At 40.3% G+C, this 14,384-nt stretch overlaps 3 protein-coding genes across 3 annotated transcripts in view; 2 read left to right on the forward strand and 1 right to left on the reverse strand.

The window, feature by feature from the left end:
- The window catches only part of LOC145444712 (inactive hydroxysteroid dehydrogenase-like protein 1), a 186,542-nt gene that overhangs the window by 42,256 nt on the left and 129,902 nt on the right, over window positions 1-14,384 (forward strand). The window lies entirely within an intron of this gene.
- LOC145444936 (actin-related protein 6-like) lies at window positions 2,760-7,079 on the forward strand. Its single transcript, XM_080323000.1, has 9 exons — window positions 2,760-2,904; window positions 2,976-3,165; window positions 3,721-3,867; window positions 4,224-4,336; window positions 4,415-4,511; window positions 5,056-5,193; window positions 5,260-5,428; window positions 5,835-5,973; window positions 6,036-7,079. The coding sequence occupies exons 1-9, from the start codon at window positions 2,831-2,833 to the stop codon at window positions 6,166-6,168; spliced, it is 1,200 nt and encodes a 399-aa protein (XP_080179126.1). The 5' UTR covers window positions 2,760-2,830; the 3' UTR covers window positions 6,169-7,079.
- On the reverse strand, window positions 5,983-9,092 carry LOC145444937 (uncharacterized). Its single transcript, XM_080323001.1, has 8 exons — window positions 8,868-9,092; window positions 8,626-8,791; window positions 8,455-8,553; window positions 8,312-8,389; window positions 7,367-7,521; window positions 7,180-7,309; window positions 7,011-7,119; window positions 5,983-6,393 (listed from the first exon to the last, which is right to left on the reverse strand). Exons 1-8 carry the CDS (start codon window positions 8,975-8,977, stop codon window positions 6,254-6,256), a joined length of 987 nt encoding a protein of 328 aa, XP_080179127.1. The 5' UTR covers window positions 8,978-9,092; the 3' UTR covers window positions 5,983-6,253.

The following is a 14,384-nucleotide window of genomic DNA, read 5'->3' on the forward strand; positions in this document are numbered from 1 at the left end:
TGAAGCAGGTAGACAACAGCAGCTGCGGGGTTTGCATTTGCCTTGTCGCCGGGTGATATGCTCCGCAGGAACCGTCAAATACCCATTGGACCAAACACATTTCCACTATTGGATTCTTTTTTTAAATATCCGTTATAACATCATTACGTTCATCCCTATTTCTTGAAAAAATATCCATTTCCAAAAGATTCTGCCGGGTCCCCATTTGTGTTCCGAAGGCTGAAATATTTTTAAGGTAATGTTAGGATAGTCATTTCGACTTGTAACAAGGAGTAGTTCTATCCTTGTGGCCGCATAGGGGTGAATATGATATTTTGAACATCCGTTATGATATTAATATGTGGATCCCTCTTACATGAAAAAATATCCATTTAAAAAAGATTCTGCTGGGTCCGCTATTGTGTTCCGAAGGCCGAAATATCTTTGGGGTAATGTTGGGATAGTCATTTCGACTTGTAGCAAGGAGTGGATCTGCCCTTGGGGCCGCAGAGGGGTGAAAATGATTTTTTAAATATCCGGTATAATATCATCATGTTCATATCTATTTCTTAAAAAAATATTCATTTTCAAAAGGTTCTGCTGGGTTTCCTATTGTGTTCCGAAGACAGAAATATATTTTGGGGTAATGTTGGGATAGTCATTTTGACTAGTAGCAAGGAGTGGATCTGCCCTTGAGGTCGCAGAGGGGTAAATATGAATTTCTAAATATCCGTTATAATATCATATACGGGCATCCCTATTTCTTCGAAAAATATCCATTTTCAAAAGATTCTGCTGGGTCCCCTATTGTGTTCTGAAGACAGAAATATATTTTGGGGTAATGTTGGGATAGTCATTTTGACTAGTAGCAAGGAGTGGATCTGCCCTTGAGGTCGCAGAAGGGTAAATATGAATTTCTAAATATCCATTATAATATCATATACGGGCATCCCTATTTCTTCGAAAAATATCCATTTTCAAAAGATTCTGCTGGGTCCCCTATTGTGTTCCGAAGGCTGAAATATTTTTGGGGTAATGATGGGATAGTCATTTCGACTTGTAGCAAAGAGTGGATCTGCCCTTGGGGTCGCAGAGGGGTGAAAATGATTTTTTAAATATCCGTTATAATATCATTACGGGCATTTTTTCGAAAAATATCCATTTTCAAAAGATTCTGCTGGGTCCCCTATTGTGTTCCGAAGGCTGAAATATTTTTGGGGTATTGATGGGATAGTCATTCCGACTTGTAGCAAGGAGTGGATCTGCCCTTGGGGTCGCAGAGGGGTGAAAATGATTTTTTAAATATCCGTTATAATATCATTACGGGCATTTTTTCGAAAAATATCCATTTTCAAAAGATTCTGCTGGGTCCCCTATTGTGTTCCGAAGGCTGAAATATTTTTGGGGTAATGTTGGGATAGTCATTTCGACTTGTAGCCAGAAGTGGATCTGCCCTTGGGGTCGCAGAGGGGTGAAAATGCTTTTTGAAATACCCGTTATAATATCATTACGGGCATCCTTATTTCTTGAAAAAATATCCATCAAAAGATTCTGCTGGGTCCCCTATTGTCTTCCGAAGATTGAAATATCTTTTGGGGTAAGATTGGCATAGTCATTTCGACTTGAAGCAAGGAGTAGTTCTGCCCTTGGGGCCGCAGAAGGGTGAAAATGATTTTTTAAATATCCGTTATAATATCATCATGTTCATCTATTTCTTAGAAAAATATTCATTTTCAAAAGGTTCTGCTAGGTCCCCTATTGTGTTCCGAAGGCTGAAATATTTTTTGGGGTAATGTTGGGATAGTCATTTCGACTTGTAGCAAGGAGTGGATCTGCCCTTGGGGTCGCAGAGGGGTGAATATGATTTTTCGGTTTTATCGTTAGAATGTAGGCATTTGGATGTCAATTTGCCGGAACAGGATCCTTTTTGTTGACCAGCTCTAAATATTATGAGCTGGCAACCGGTTTTTCTGAGAATTTTGAAATCTGGCAACACATATTCCAGTTATTCCCAAATTTTATAGACCGAAAAAAATCATGTTATCCATGTACATTCACAATGATTCACGCGGTCATCATATTTCTGCTGATGTGCTATTAGCATCACAGTGGTATATTTTGAGTTTGCAATTTTCTGCATCATGTGATTGATGCGCTTCGATGCACTGGTTTTCTACTTCTGCAGTATCATTTATCATGGACTATCATGGACCAGGTTAGGTTAGGATATTGATATGATCACTACAGGTCAGTAATCAGTATCATAAAGGGTTTTAACCGAAATATAATCGCATTCTCTAATTGGATGACTGATGGCTCATCATTAGGCTACATCAATATAATAAATCGACGATATCTATAAATCGATTCGCTGTTCAATGACCGGTACTGAAATAACAAATAAAACCTGAATATATTCTTAATATCAAAGAGTAGTGCAACGTGAATGTATTTTCCCACATCATTATATCGAAATCTCCAACGATCGTTCAAAGCACTTCATGTATACATTGATCTTTCGATTTTCATCTTTGCATGGCGGCAATGGTTGAGTAATATTATAGAATGTAAACGTTTACATTCTATAGTAATATAGTTTGTTGTCTCTCAGCTTACCACCGTAGTGATTTTAGCTAACATGTTTGCGATTTACTTTTTATTTCTTATTGGGGGTCGCATATGTCCATTTTCTACGTGGGAATTCTAGAATCTTGTTTTATCCATGTGTTTGCGTCATATTTTCGTTCATACCTTCGTTGCTACTACGTACTACCTTGCTTGCAGTTTCTCGCGCAGCCGGAATCATGCTACACACTCATTTTGTTTATTTCTTCAAAGTTTCAAATATAGCATGATGGATAAAAGTACTGTCGTATTGGATATTGGTGCCTGCAGTATAAAGATGGGACATAAAAGCCAAGTCAGGTACAGAGCTCATTTCGTTTCTAAAAATTAATAATGAAAAGAGTACTAATCATCACTGGTACATTGCACAGATCAATACCAAATTGCATCTTTAAATCAAAAGTTGAAAGAAGAAAATCCTGCTTCATATCAAGTCAAATCGAGTCGTGCAAAGACCATTCGGGATTATTCTACATGCTGCCTTTTCAGAAAGGTTATCTCGTAAATTGGGATATACAAAGGCAAATATGGGATCATGCGTTTGGCAAGGATGAGTTGAATGTTAGTGAATTTTATATTAAATTATTCAAATGTTGGTGATGCCCTAGCTGATGTGATGTGTGTAGCACTGTAGCCTACGTATTCATGGTACCACATTGAAACTTAACATTAATCATGTATAAATTTGGGGCCCACTTATTAGTCGTTATGATGATTTGAGTATAATACACACTATTCAAGCTACTTACAACTTTAAATGCATAGTCTTTAAGCCGCAATCTAAATCTAATTGGTATAATCACTGGGACAATGTCCAATATTGGTTCTATATCCGTGTAACAAGGACATTGCATTCTGTAGTCACCATACTTGTCGATTTGCTCACTGGACACGTATTTTGTCTTTGGCAATGAGCAACTCTTTCCACTGACTTTGCTAAGGCTTATTCGAACCCTGACCAACTAAAAGAAGTTATTCAATTTAACTGGAACTAATTCTAGATGACTGCGGATTGAAATATTCTATTTGAAACGGTCTTAACCGGAAATAAGTTTACCTTGTGTCCTTCACAAATACGGTAAGCAAAATGATAATTTAAACGTCTCACAATTACAGATCAAACCGTCTGAGACGTCCATCATCCTAACGGAACCACATTTCAATTTTCCGACAATTCAAGAAGGAATGAATGAGCTGTTCTTTGAAGAGTACGAGTTTCAGAGCATACTGAGAACGAACGCCACTACACTGTCGTATTACGGGGTAATCTACTGAAACTCTAATCTACTGAAATTTGTAGTATATAACGGATGATACTGATGAAAGAAGATATTAGATGATATTAACAGTGTGTTGATTAGTGATTTCTTCTGCTGTTGTTATATTGACATTTGAATTTATTCAACGGAGAAGTACCATAGGTTTAGCTGAGGTACATTATATCGCATTGTTTTTCTTGTATATCGCGTTGTACATTGTGTGTCTTGGGCAGATGAAAATATAATCTGACAATTGATTGCCCAACCCTGAATGTCTGTGCTGTAAAAACCGACAGCCATAATTCTAAATTCCAATACGAAATTGAGTGTGTGTGGATTGATGGAATTTTAATTTTGCAGTTCCAGAAGGACTTTCCATTAGAGAACTGCTGCATTATTGTCGATACCGGTTATTCCTTCACCCATATCGTTCCATACCACTGCGGAAAGAAGTTGACAAATGCTCTGGTTAGGTAAGGGACTCACCTTTGACAGGTGGAAAATACGTTCATTCGTAGATACCAGATCTATATTAGTGAATATTGTTTCAGAGTTGATGTTGGTGGGAAGCTGTTGACAAACCATTTGAAAGAGATCATATCTTATAGGCAGTTGCAAGTGATGGATGAGACTTATGTCATGAATCAAGTAGGTATTGATGAGCCAATTGTATGCCTACAGCAATCTTATGATACCCAATAACAAGTAGGCCTACATGTCATTATATGCAAGACTAGCCAAAGCTACTTGAAGTAAAAAATAAAAGGTTTGAAAGTTACTCCTGTAAGTAATTCGGAGTTGATTGGATCAAGTAGTTGCTTACTTTTGTCATCCGATAGTGGTTGACAACTTTCAAAGTTGAACAAGTGCATCTGCACGTCTGATTCACAATGAATAATTGCAGCAAAAATTGGTGGAGTTTTCGAAATCATTATAGTTATCATGGTGCAAGCGTGATACAAATCTACGTAAATGCTAGATGCTACCGTACTTTCTGTTTAGGGAGTATTAACTCATAACCACTTGTGTAAGTAATGTAACAATAGCTGCTTGAATACTTCCCAAAAGTAATGGTAGGACTGACCATCTCTGCAATTAAACTTTGACTTACAATATGTCGGGCATTGTCAATATGTTAGGTCGGTTACTGTATATAGCATGCAACCTTTTCAACACTACCGTACATCGGCAGGTAAAAGAAGATGCTTGCTTCGTCAGCATGGATTTTATAAGCGATATGAATTCCGCAAGACTGAAGGGAGATGCCAATCCTCTACTGTGCGAGTACGTTTTGCCCGATTACACAAGCACGCACAGAGGCTATATCAAGGTTGGAACAAATATTGACAATGATCCGAGATAAATGTTCGAATGTCCGAGGCCTGTTGCATTTCAGGAGAAGAAAACTAAAGCGGGCAAAGAAAACAAGAAAGAAGAACAGTCCATTAGGTTGGCCGGGGAGAGGGTGTCGGTTCCAGAAATACTTTTCCACCCCTCCGACCTCGGTATACCTCAAATGGGAATACCAGAAGCTATAATACACAGCATCAGCAAATGTCCGCCAGGTACGAACCGGCAATCATCGAAGTGCCGAATGTTGATCAGAGGTGGTCCAAGCGGTTATCGTGGCCACTCACATCAAAGTAGAAGCAATGCTGTGCATTTGTACTCAATTGCAGATTGAAGTAGTGAAGACCAGCAAAATTTATCCAAATCGTAACACGTAGCTCTGCCTGAAAAACTGTTCAAGTAGTAGTCTATAAACATAAACACTTCGCTTTGTAGTACAAATAGGCCGAACCTACTTGAGTCCCGAACCACCTCTGGTCATAACTGCATTGTCATCACCAGAAACTATATGATACCGTACAACATAAGTTTCAACGCAACATTATATCCAAATCATATACAGAACTGATATTGGCCAGCTGTTTAATGTGAGAGCCTGTGATAACCATCACCTTATCACAGAACTTCAACCGCACCTTTATCGTAACATAATTCTCACCGGGGGAAGTTGCCGGTTTCCAAACTTTCGCGAGAGGGTAGAGAAAGAGGTAAGAAGCCTGGCACCAGCGGCCTACGTCACACGTATAACAATGTCGGACCAGTAAGAACCTTTTTTTATACCAAATCGAATCTTTAATTCCCTTTCGTTTCGTACCTCTATAGTCCTGATGAATACGCGTGCCGCGGTGGCCTGGCATGGTCGGAGACGGACAATTTTCGCGAACATTTCTTGACCCTCGAAGAGTACCAAGAGGCGGGACAGAGCGCTTGTCAACGGCAATTCATGGGTATATGATCAGGTGGCCGGCCGTGGGACTGAAAAGACACCGAGTCAGGATATAACGAGCAGTGCTGTCGGTCGGAACTTTATTCGGGAAACGTCACGATAAAAAGTCGACCACTTCGTCGAGCTCCCTCTGCCTGGCCTCCTTGTGAGCCCAGCGCGCTTCCGCGAGCCTGGGGCTTATGTTCCATTTGTCGTGGTATATCCGCACGCCGCATTTTGGACACGATTTTCCGTCTGAAAAATTTGAGAACTGACGCGACCGTCGCTGCCATCGAGTCCTACAAGTGGCACAACACAGCTACCAATGTCACAATGTGCGCAGTCAAATTTATGGATCAGAGAGTATCGTCGAGTGGCTTGGTCGAATATTGTGATCTGTGGGCAGAGCATGTCAGTAACAAAGTACGCATGTAGGTTTAGCCCACTTGTAATACATACCTCAAGTAACAAGTTTTTTTAGATTATTGCCACTTTCTGCACTTTGGAATTTATAAAGCAGGAATTGATTTGGCGATATGCTTGCATCGCTTTAATGAGTGGGAATATCATGAACAACTGGACGAAATGGCCTTTGTATTACGTCAACATGGTATATTTATTTGAAAAAATTGCACCTGTTTGTAGTGCTATCGAAAGTGGCCACCTTCGATTAACTGCTGAAAGGCTTTGAGTACCACTTACGTACTATTCGGATTTTCATGTTCTACCTCTACTTGAAGTAGTTTCAACATGTCTTTGGAATTTCTACTTGTAAAAGTTGAAGGCGTTACTTCCTCCAACGCTGGGTACTATAACCGCCCCTGTCCGCAGGTCTTACTATATGTTTGAATTTCGGTATCGTTTGCACTCACTTTCAAAAGGAGGCGTCTTCATGTACTTGTCTAAACATCCATGGTGAAATAAATGCCCGCAGTACACTCTTTCGATGTAATTCTCGTCTTTCCCGTCCGTTATGACGTCCTGCCAGTGTAAAAATCGCAGTTGATCTCAACCGTTAGTAGTGAGTGCTCGCCAACTCACTTTTGGATTTTCTGGTAATGCTTGCTCCGTGCAAAGTGGGCAACACTCTTGGGGGAACCGTTTACAACAGTTGACTATTAAAAACTCCATCACCTTTTTCAAGTGCGGCAGTGCTTGAAATGGCGGTGCCCTAGTATTTCACGACAGTGATCAACATTTGTGATGATGAAAAAATGAAAATCTGTACTTGGAACTTTTTCTCAATGGCGGTTCGGTAGCCTGTCGGGCATATTCTTTGGCTTGACATATGAAGTAGTACGCCATCGGACTAGGGAAATTGTGTTCTTCCAATGATAGCTGGACAGGCTCTTCTGGATAATTGTCCGGTATGACGGCGCGGATCTAAACAAGGAATGCAATAAATTGGGGACGGGAACATAAGTGCCACAGACAGAATGCAGATACTACACGGGCTACTCTGTATGTTGTGTTTTTGACTATGTGGAGGTTTTCGTACAAATTTGTTTATAGTGAAATATAGGCTTACTCAATCATATATATGCATTATATAGTATACCCAACCAAGTCAGTTCTACTTTCAATTGGAGGTGTAATTTTGCTATTGCTCCACAAGTTGGTGGGATGATATCAAAGTAGCTCATGGCTTTTGACGTTGTGTTAATATCAAATTTATCTTATCGACTCGGAATACTTTTATCTGCCATATGTTGACACTTGAGACATGAATTGTGTCAATGGGGTACATTAATTGAAATTACCAACTCTACTACTTATAGACATGTGAAGGCTTTTGCTTATGATGGCTTTTCACGATCTCAATGAATATCAAATTGACAAGCTTGTATTTTGAAACAATTCAGTAAAACCTATTATTAATACGCTGACGAGACCAGCTGCATAGCCATTACCAATGTATTCAGCAACAGCAATTACAATAGGTGACACTGAACATAGTAACGGGTAAAATGACATCAACAGGTGACCGACTTCTAGGTCTTATCATAGCCCTGTTGAACTGATAGACAGGGTGAATTTCACATATAAGTATCTGACCTAATAGCACAAACTTAAGTAGTATTCACAACATCTTAGTAGTACTGCTAGTAATAGGATATACGGCATGTAAAGTGTAAACATAAACAATGTACCGGTATGCGGTATCATAGGTTACCTTTAACAAATAAAGCTCTTGATGAGCTGTTATGTCTATGATTCCCTTTTTCTGCTTCACCTTTTCCGCATCGCATTCCTAATTTGACGAAATACATGTATATTGTAATAGACTTATATACATACGTTTCAATTGAAACTCACTCTCAAGAAGTTCTTTTTTATGTAGGTCCACTCATCACGACAAGGCAGTAATGGATTATCATTGATAAATTGAGACAGGAACTTGGCTATCAGTATGACCTGTAAATAATTGTCGGAGGTATTTCGGCATGCAATCGTATGATTGAGAATGCATTCATAATTATTTCATACCTGTTTTTTCCCTATATGCTTTTTTGCCTCTTTATCGCATATTTCTATAAGTGCATTCGTTAGAGAAGGAGAGAATACTTTGCTTTTGACTTCCGTGAGGATAGGCTGATTGGGATAATCTGCTGGAAACTGAATGCATGCCGTCAGAACCTTATATTTTGTTTTCCTGAAAGTCCGTGAGATAAAGTGTAGTGAGCTGGTTGTAGAACTCGTGATAACGAGACCTCATTGAACAAACTTACGTAATTTTGAAACTGACCAAATTTTTGTGGCAAGATATGAGCTCACATCCACACACTTTGGCCACTATAGACCTTCGAATCTCTTCTAATTCTTCAGAGACGATATCCATTGCCTTCCTGTATTCATCAACAAGTTGAATCTCAGAGGGATATGTCAATCAACGGATCATTCGTCCGTGGCCGGTTTGTGATGATAAGTGTCCGGATACTCCGGTGATTACGGGTGATGAAGAGTGACCGGCAAATTGCGCCATAAAACATTTGAACATCCTGAAAAAGTGATAAAATTATTTCAATATAATGCAAGTGTGAAACCAAAGGGCTTAAAGTGAGTTGTTTGAAAATGGGGTGATGCATAACAGTCTTCAGCCTGTTCGAAAAATATATCGTCTTCTTTTAATTTAATACACACAATGGGATTTAATGAACAGATAGGGGAATTGATGCCGAACGACCAACCATTTTGGGTCTCTTGAGCTGGCATCCAGCTCGACCTAGTGCCCGATGTCACAGTCTTTTTCGATGTTATTCTTTCTTCGTCGGTCCTTTTTAGAAGCTATTGGTTGCTCTTTTTTTCTCTTTTTTTTCTCTAGGAACAACGCCACGGGGGACGAGAAGCCAAGAATAACCTCGCTGACGCTCACCACTACGCTATCTCCCCGTGTAGTATCACGATCGAATGTAAACCTTCGACAGTATCACCATTGGCATTCTGCACGAAGACATACAGCCAAATTGAGATGATATCTGGGATTTTAAAAGTGGGAAAAAGGATCAGTGATCATATTGTGTTCCTTGCTTGTTTAAAAATCAGATCGCAATATCTGAGAGATTACCATTGCGGAGAGTCGTGTCGTCTGATAACCTGCTAGAGTTGTAACCTGAGTCCCACGTAATGTGTGGCTGGGTAGATATACTGAGCTCTTTTAGTAGTAGACGCACGACCCTGCGTTAGTCCTTGATCTGACAACTTCAACGTGAATGCAACGGCAGTATTGCCTCAGATAGGTATATTGGTCGAATATGCATGGAGATTAGGATATCGCATATGACTCTGGCTTATAATTGAAATGCACGGGCTGATAAATGGTCATGGTCAGTCACGTGGTACGACAAGAAAGACATAAATCACGTGATATACAGATGAGAGAGAGCCAGGGCGTCACACCATAAAATATATGCATCAACTCAATCATTTCTTCACTGCGCACTTGGCAAGGTTTCGCCGGGCATCAGGGGGCCACGGCACCCATTTGGGAGCCGCTAGCCTAGGGTTGTCATACGTCCGGAATTTCCCGGACATGTCCGGAATTTCACTGTAAAAACTGCGTCCGGGAGGAATTTTTAAAATATGCCTAAATGTCCGGAATTTTGAAGGCTTGAAGTAAGCTCATAATTTTTCGTAAATCAACATAAACAAGATTATGTTGGGGCATTTTTATGCTACATGAAATTTTTCTCCGCGCTGCGGGCGACTTAGCATCATATTAATTATAATATGGGGACTATCACCCTGGCAAAAACAGCGATCAAAAACAAATAAAAAATAACATTTATTTACAAAAAGACGTCTGATTGTAATGGCAATTACAAGATAACAGTATCTCCATTTTGTCGGTTTCGGGCAGGCCGTTTGGATGATATATTCGATGATGGTGGTTCTAAACCTGGGGGTAGTTTGCCTTTGTTCTGGGGTTCAAGGAGATGTTTAACGTAATTAGCTTCCAAGATAGGCCGTGAGTAAGTCTGAGTAAGACATTCCGGCGTCAGCCATTACCGCGCCACGACGCACCAACACATATAAATTTTTAGGCCATGTAACCTGCGACTCCGAGAAGTGTGGCAGAACGATCGGCAGCGAGAAAACCTTGACCGAAAAGGACAGCCCTTATGGCTTATGCTGACCGAAAACTTCGATATATATGCAATATGCATAAATGTTTAATAGTCCATAGGCGCCTAAATGGCTGGCGAGAAATTTTCCTGTCCTGGCAATCTGAACCCCACTAAAGATTCGTGACGTCATTTCTAAAAAAACATAAAAACTATAAAAAGCGATAAAAATCATGTTTTAAACAAAGTCATGTTTTAAACACGTCTGTTTTTTAATTTGATTTTTGTTTTAAATGCAACTCTAATTGCATGTATTGCATATACGTGATCTGATCAAGTGGTACTGTTTTTGGAATATTTTAGGGCACGTGAGTAATTTTCATTCCACACAGTATAAAATATATATTCACGAGGTTCACAGGTTCACGCACGTTAGCTTCGTGCTGGTCAACTGTTGTTAATTAATTCTTAAAGCAATAGTTATTTCATGACCTCTGGTGGAGATTGTCGCTACTTTAAAGACATTGGAATCGCTCACACGTACCAGACCAAAGTAAGAAAAAGCTCCTTTGGTCAGACTTGTACCCTTCCAAATTCGTAATTTTTCACGGGGGCATTATGTTCCTGTACCAGTCGCATTTTACCGATGGGATCATAGTGCAAGGACCGGACATGCTATTTAGGCGCCACTGAGCATATAAATATCAAAGGCTTTTGCAAACATGCGTCAGTTTTATCACCATCCGTCTCTCTGGGATCGCATTTTGCGGAGTCGCATGTTGGCCGATGCTTAATATGTTTTTGTGTGTTCTGGCGCGAAAATGGCCGACGCCACAATTCCGGTACCCCTAATTGTCCCTACCCGCATTATCAACACCCCTATACATGGCATTCCAACGGTCTCGTGCGAAGCTAGGAGTACAGTTAGAGCCATTTTTCGATATTATCCGTATTTATGAAAATAATAAATTATTGAGGAGAGGGTACCCTTGATAAAATCAAGAAATGTAGTGACACTAATTAAATCACGCGAAACGCGAAGAAAAATTTCAAGTTGTACTCGTCTGCCGAAAAATACTCTACTTATCTATGTTAGCTTACGAAAATTCATGAATCTTATGAGGGGGCATGACCCCCCTTATGTCCCTGGCTACTTCAAAGTTGCCAAGTTGGCTTAAATTCTGCTGAAGTAGAAGAGCAAGTCGTCTGAAAACATGATCACTTGATTGAGCGGGGCAAACCACGTGCTTGAATACCTCCAAAAAGCCGAAGTATACTTCATCGTTAATATGACCAGTATGGACGCCTCTGAACTTGAGTTATTAATAGAAATGTATGAAGACCATGCCAAAACCTTTGCCAAGTGTCCACCTCTGTATATTCATCAACGGGGAGGAGTTAATAGCATCCACTATGCAGAACTCAGACATATCAAGAATAGCCTAAGCATAACACGTTTCCGTATTTTCTGTTTCCACCCACGCAGACGACTGGATACTTTCTATGACGTAATGAGTGAATGATATGTGAGTGAATGCGTCATACTATAGGCTATTCCTTTCAAACCAACTGCACGGTGTGATGCATAGAATTTCTTGACTGCATCAACTTATATTTCCTGTGAGATTGGTATTAAAGACCGACTTACGATATGAAACGGAGAAACAGCTCAAAATATATTTCTCAGTATATAATAAGAGCTGGTCAGACAATAGCGATCTTACGTTATCCACAGGCGTTTGAGTCTTGCAGCGAAGAGGACTATTATAGTAAAATTTGGAAATGCGCATATCAATGTGTAAGAATAGCATTTATACGTATACTGATGTAGCAGTGCAGCTTAGCGCATACTGTGAAACGATCGCGATTATTGGTTACAACGCTTCATTATATTCGATCACGTGAATTACCATATGTATTTCTATAGTTAGCCTACATTGGATAGCCAAATATTGTACTAAATTGTTGCGTGTCGATAATAATTGATTAGAGGTTCGCCGATAATATCGATCAATATATATCACACTTTGAATAAATATCGTTAATTTCGTGATGTCAGAGCATGGTAAGGCCGGGTTAGGCTACCATACGTCCTCCTTTAGGAGGATTTGCCCTCCTTTTTCAGGTTTTTGAAAATGTCCTCCTTTTTGGAAATTCGTCCTCCTTTACATCATTTAGAGCTAAGATAGCGCGGATAGATTCGATGGCGACAATGGGCATAAATGACGCTAACGAACGAAAGTGATGATCTTTTTTTAGTCAACCAACCACAATGTCGTGCACAATTTACTTTTTTCCGGATTGTACGCCGAAAAGAGATATGATATTCTTTCTCGCCTGCATCATCGAGATGCTTTGACGACGGAGTTGCGATACGGCCGTGAGGCCATCAAGTCTGCGCCCCCGCTTTTTTCTCCTCCAAGCCATTCGTGATTGGTGAGCGCCTAGCAGGAGAGCTGCGGTTACCAATTTTCGAGTCTTTGGTATGACCCGGCCGGGGATCGAGCCCACGACCTACCGATCGAAAAGCCGGACCCATAACCATTACACTACCTAGCTCGGTATTCTACCGCTGAAAATTTTGAAAAAGTGTCCTCTTTTTGCGATTCCAAAATATGGTAACCCTAGGTAAGGGAGTCAGATAACTAGGATGTCCGGATGCAGCTGTTGATCTTAAATGATCTGAAGTATTGCAGATGCACCTTATGCTATATATTTTAAATAACGGCTGGATATGTCTGGGTTATCGGTGAAGGTGATCGGTTTCATCGGCATCGGCTCAGAAATCCGATAGGCCTATCGCGTATGGGCTCTACAGTCGATAACAGACACACAAATATGGAAATTTTTATGAGCAACATATAATTTGATACAGTTCTTATTATCACAGCTTGGGAATTTTGCTATCATAGTGTAATCATAATCATATTGAAACGATGGCGTGGTCTAGGTGGGGACCACAAGGATGTAAGTATATTTTCGAATATTGACTTTATAGTGATGGAGGTTATTCATCGAATATCTTGTTAGTTTCGAATTATTCTTTTCAGTGCTTATACGCACTGAAATTATCAGATGCAGCCGATGCTGCTCAGTGCTCACCCACAGCTGAGCGACCTGAGCGTGTCATTAGTTTTGAAAACTCATGTCATATCGACCCCCCCCCCTATTCAAGTATCCATATCCACCGTTTATTTTCTACACCTTCGGTAGCACTGCTGTTGTTTAACTTTGGCATTATTTGCTTGGCGGTAGTGCAGGTATACCGACTACCTAGTACAGTCCACTGGGTGGACTAACAATTATTACAAAACAGACGTCAAGATTACCGGACAACAATCTGACATTGTGGGGGAGATAGTGTAGTGGTTACGAATTTACGATAAGCGCCTAGCACGCAGACGGACCGGGTTCGATTCCCGTCGGAGGTTTGTCTGGGCTCCTCTTCCCCTGCCGTTGCCGTTCATACGGCGACAAAAAAGTCCAGACAAAGACCCGACGAAAGAAAGCACTCACAATGAATGGAAAGAACTAGTAGAAAGGGCCGCGGCTGCAAAGAGATCAACATCGAAAAAGAACTGTGACATCGGGCACTCTAGGTCGAGGTGGATGTTAGAGTAAAGGATCGCTACTGATGCGTGTCTTTCGACATCCTCCTATCTGTTCATGACATCGCATTGTTCC

The sequence above is a fragment of the Botryllus schlosseri genome, chromosome 8 (assembly GCF_051294905.1).
Source record: "Botryllus schlosseri isolate E-star chromosome 8, Bs_hap1, whole genome shotgun sequence".
NCBI classification, from domain to species: domain Eukaryota; kingdom Metazoa; phylum Chordata; class Ascidiacea; order Stolidobranchia; family Styelidae; genus Botryllus; species Botryllus schlosseri.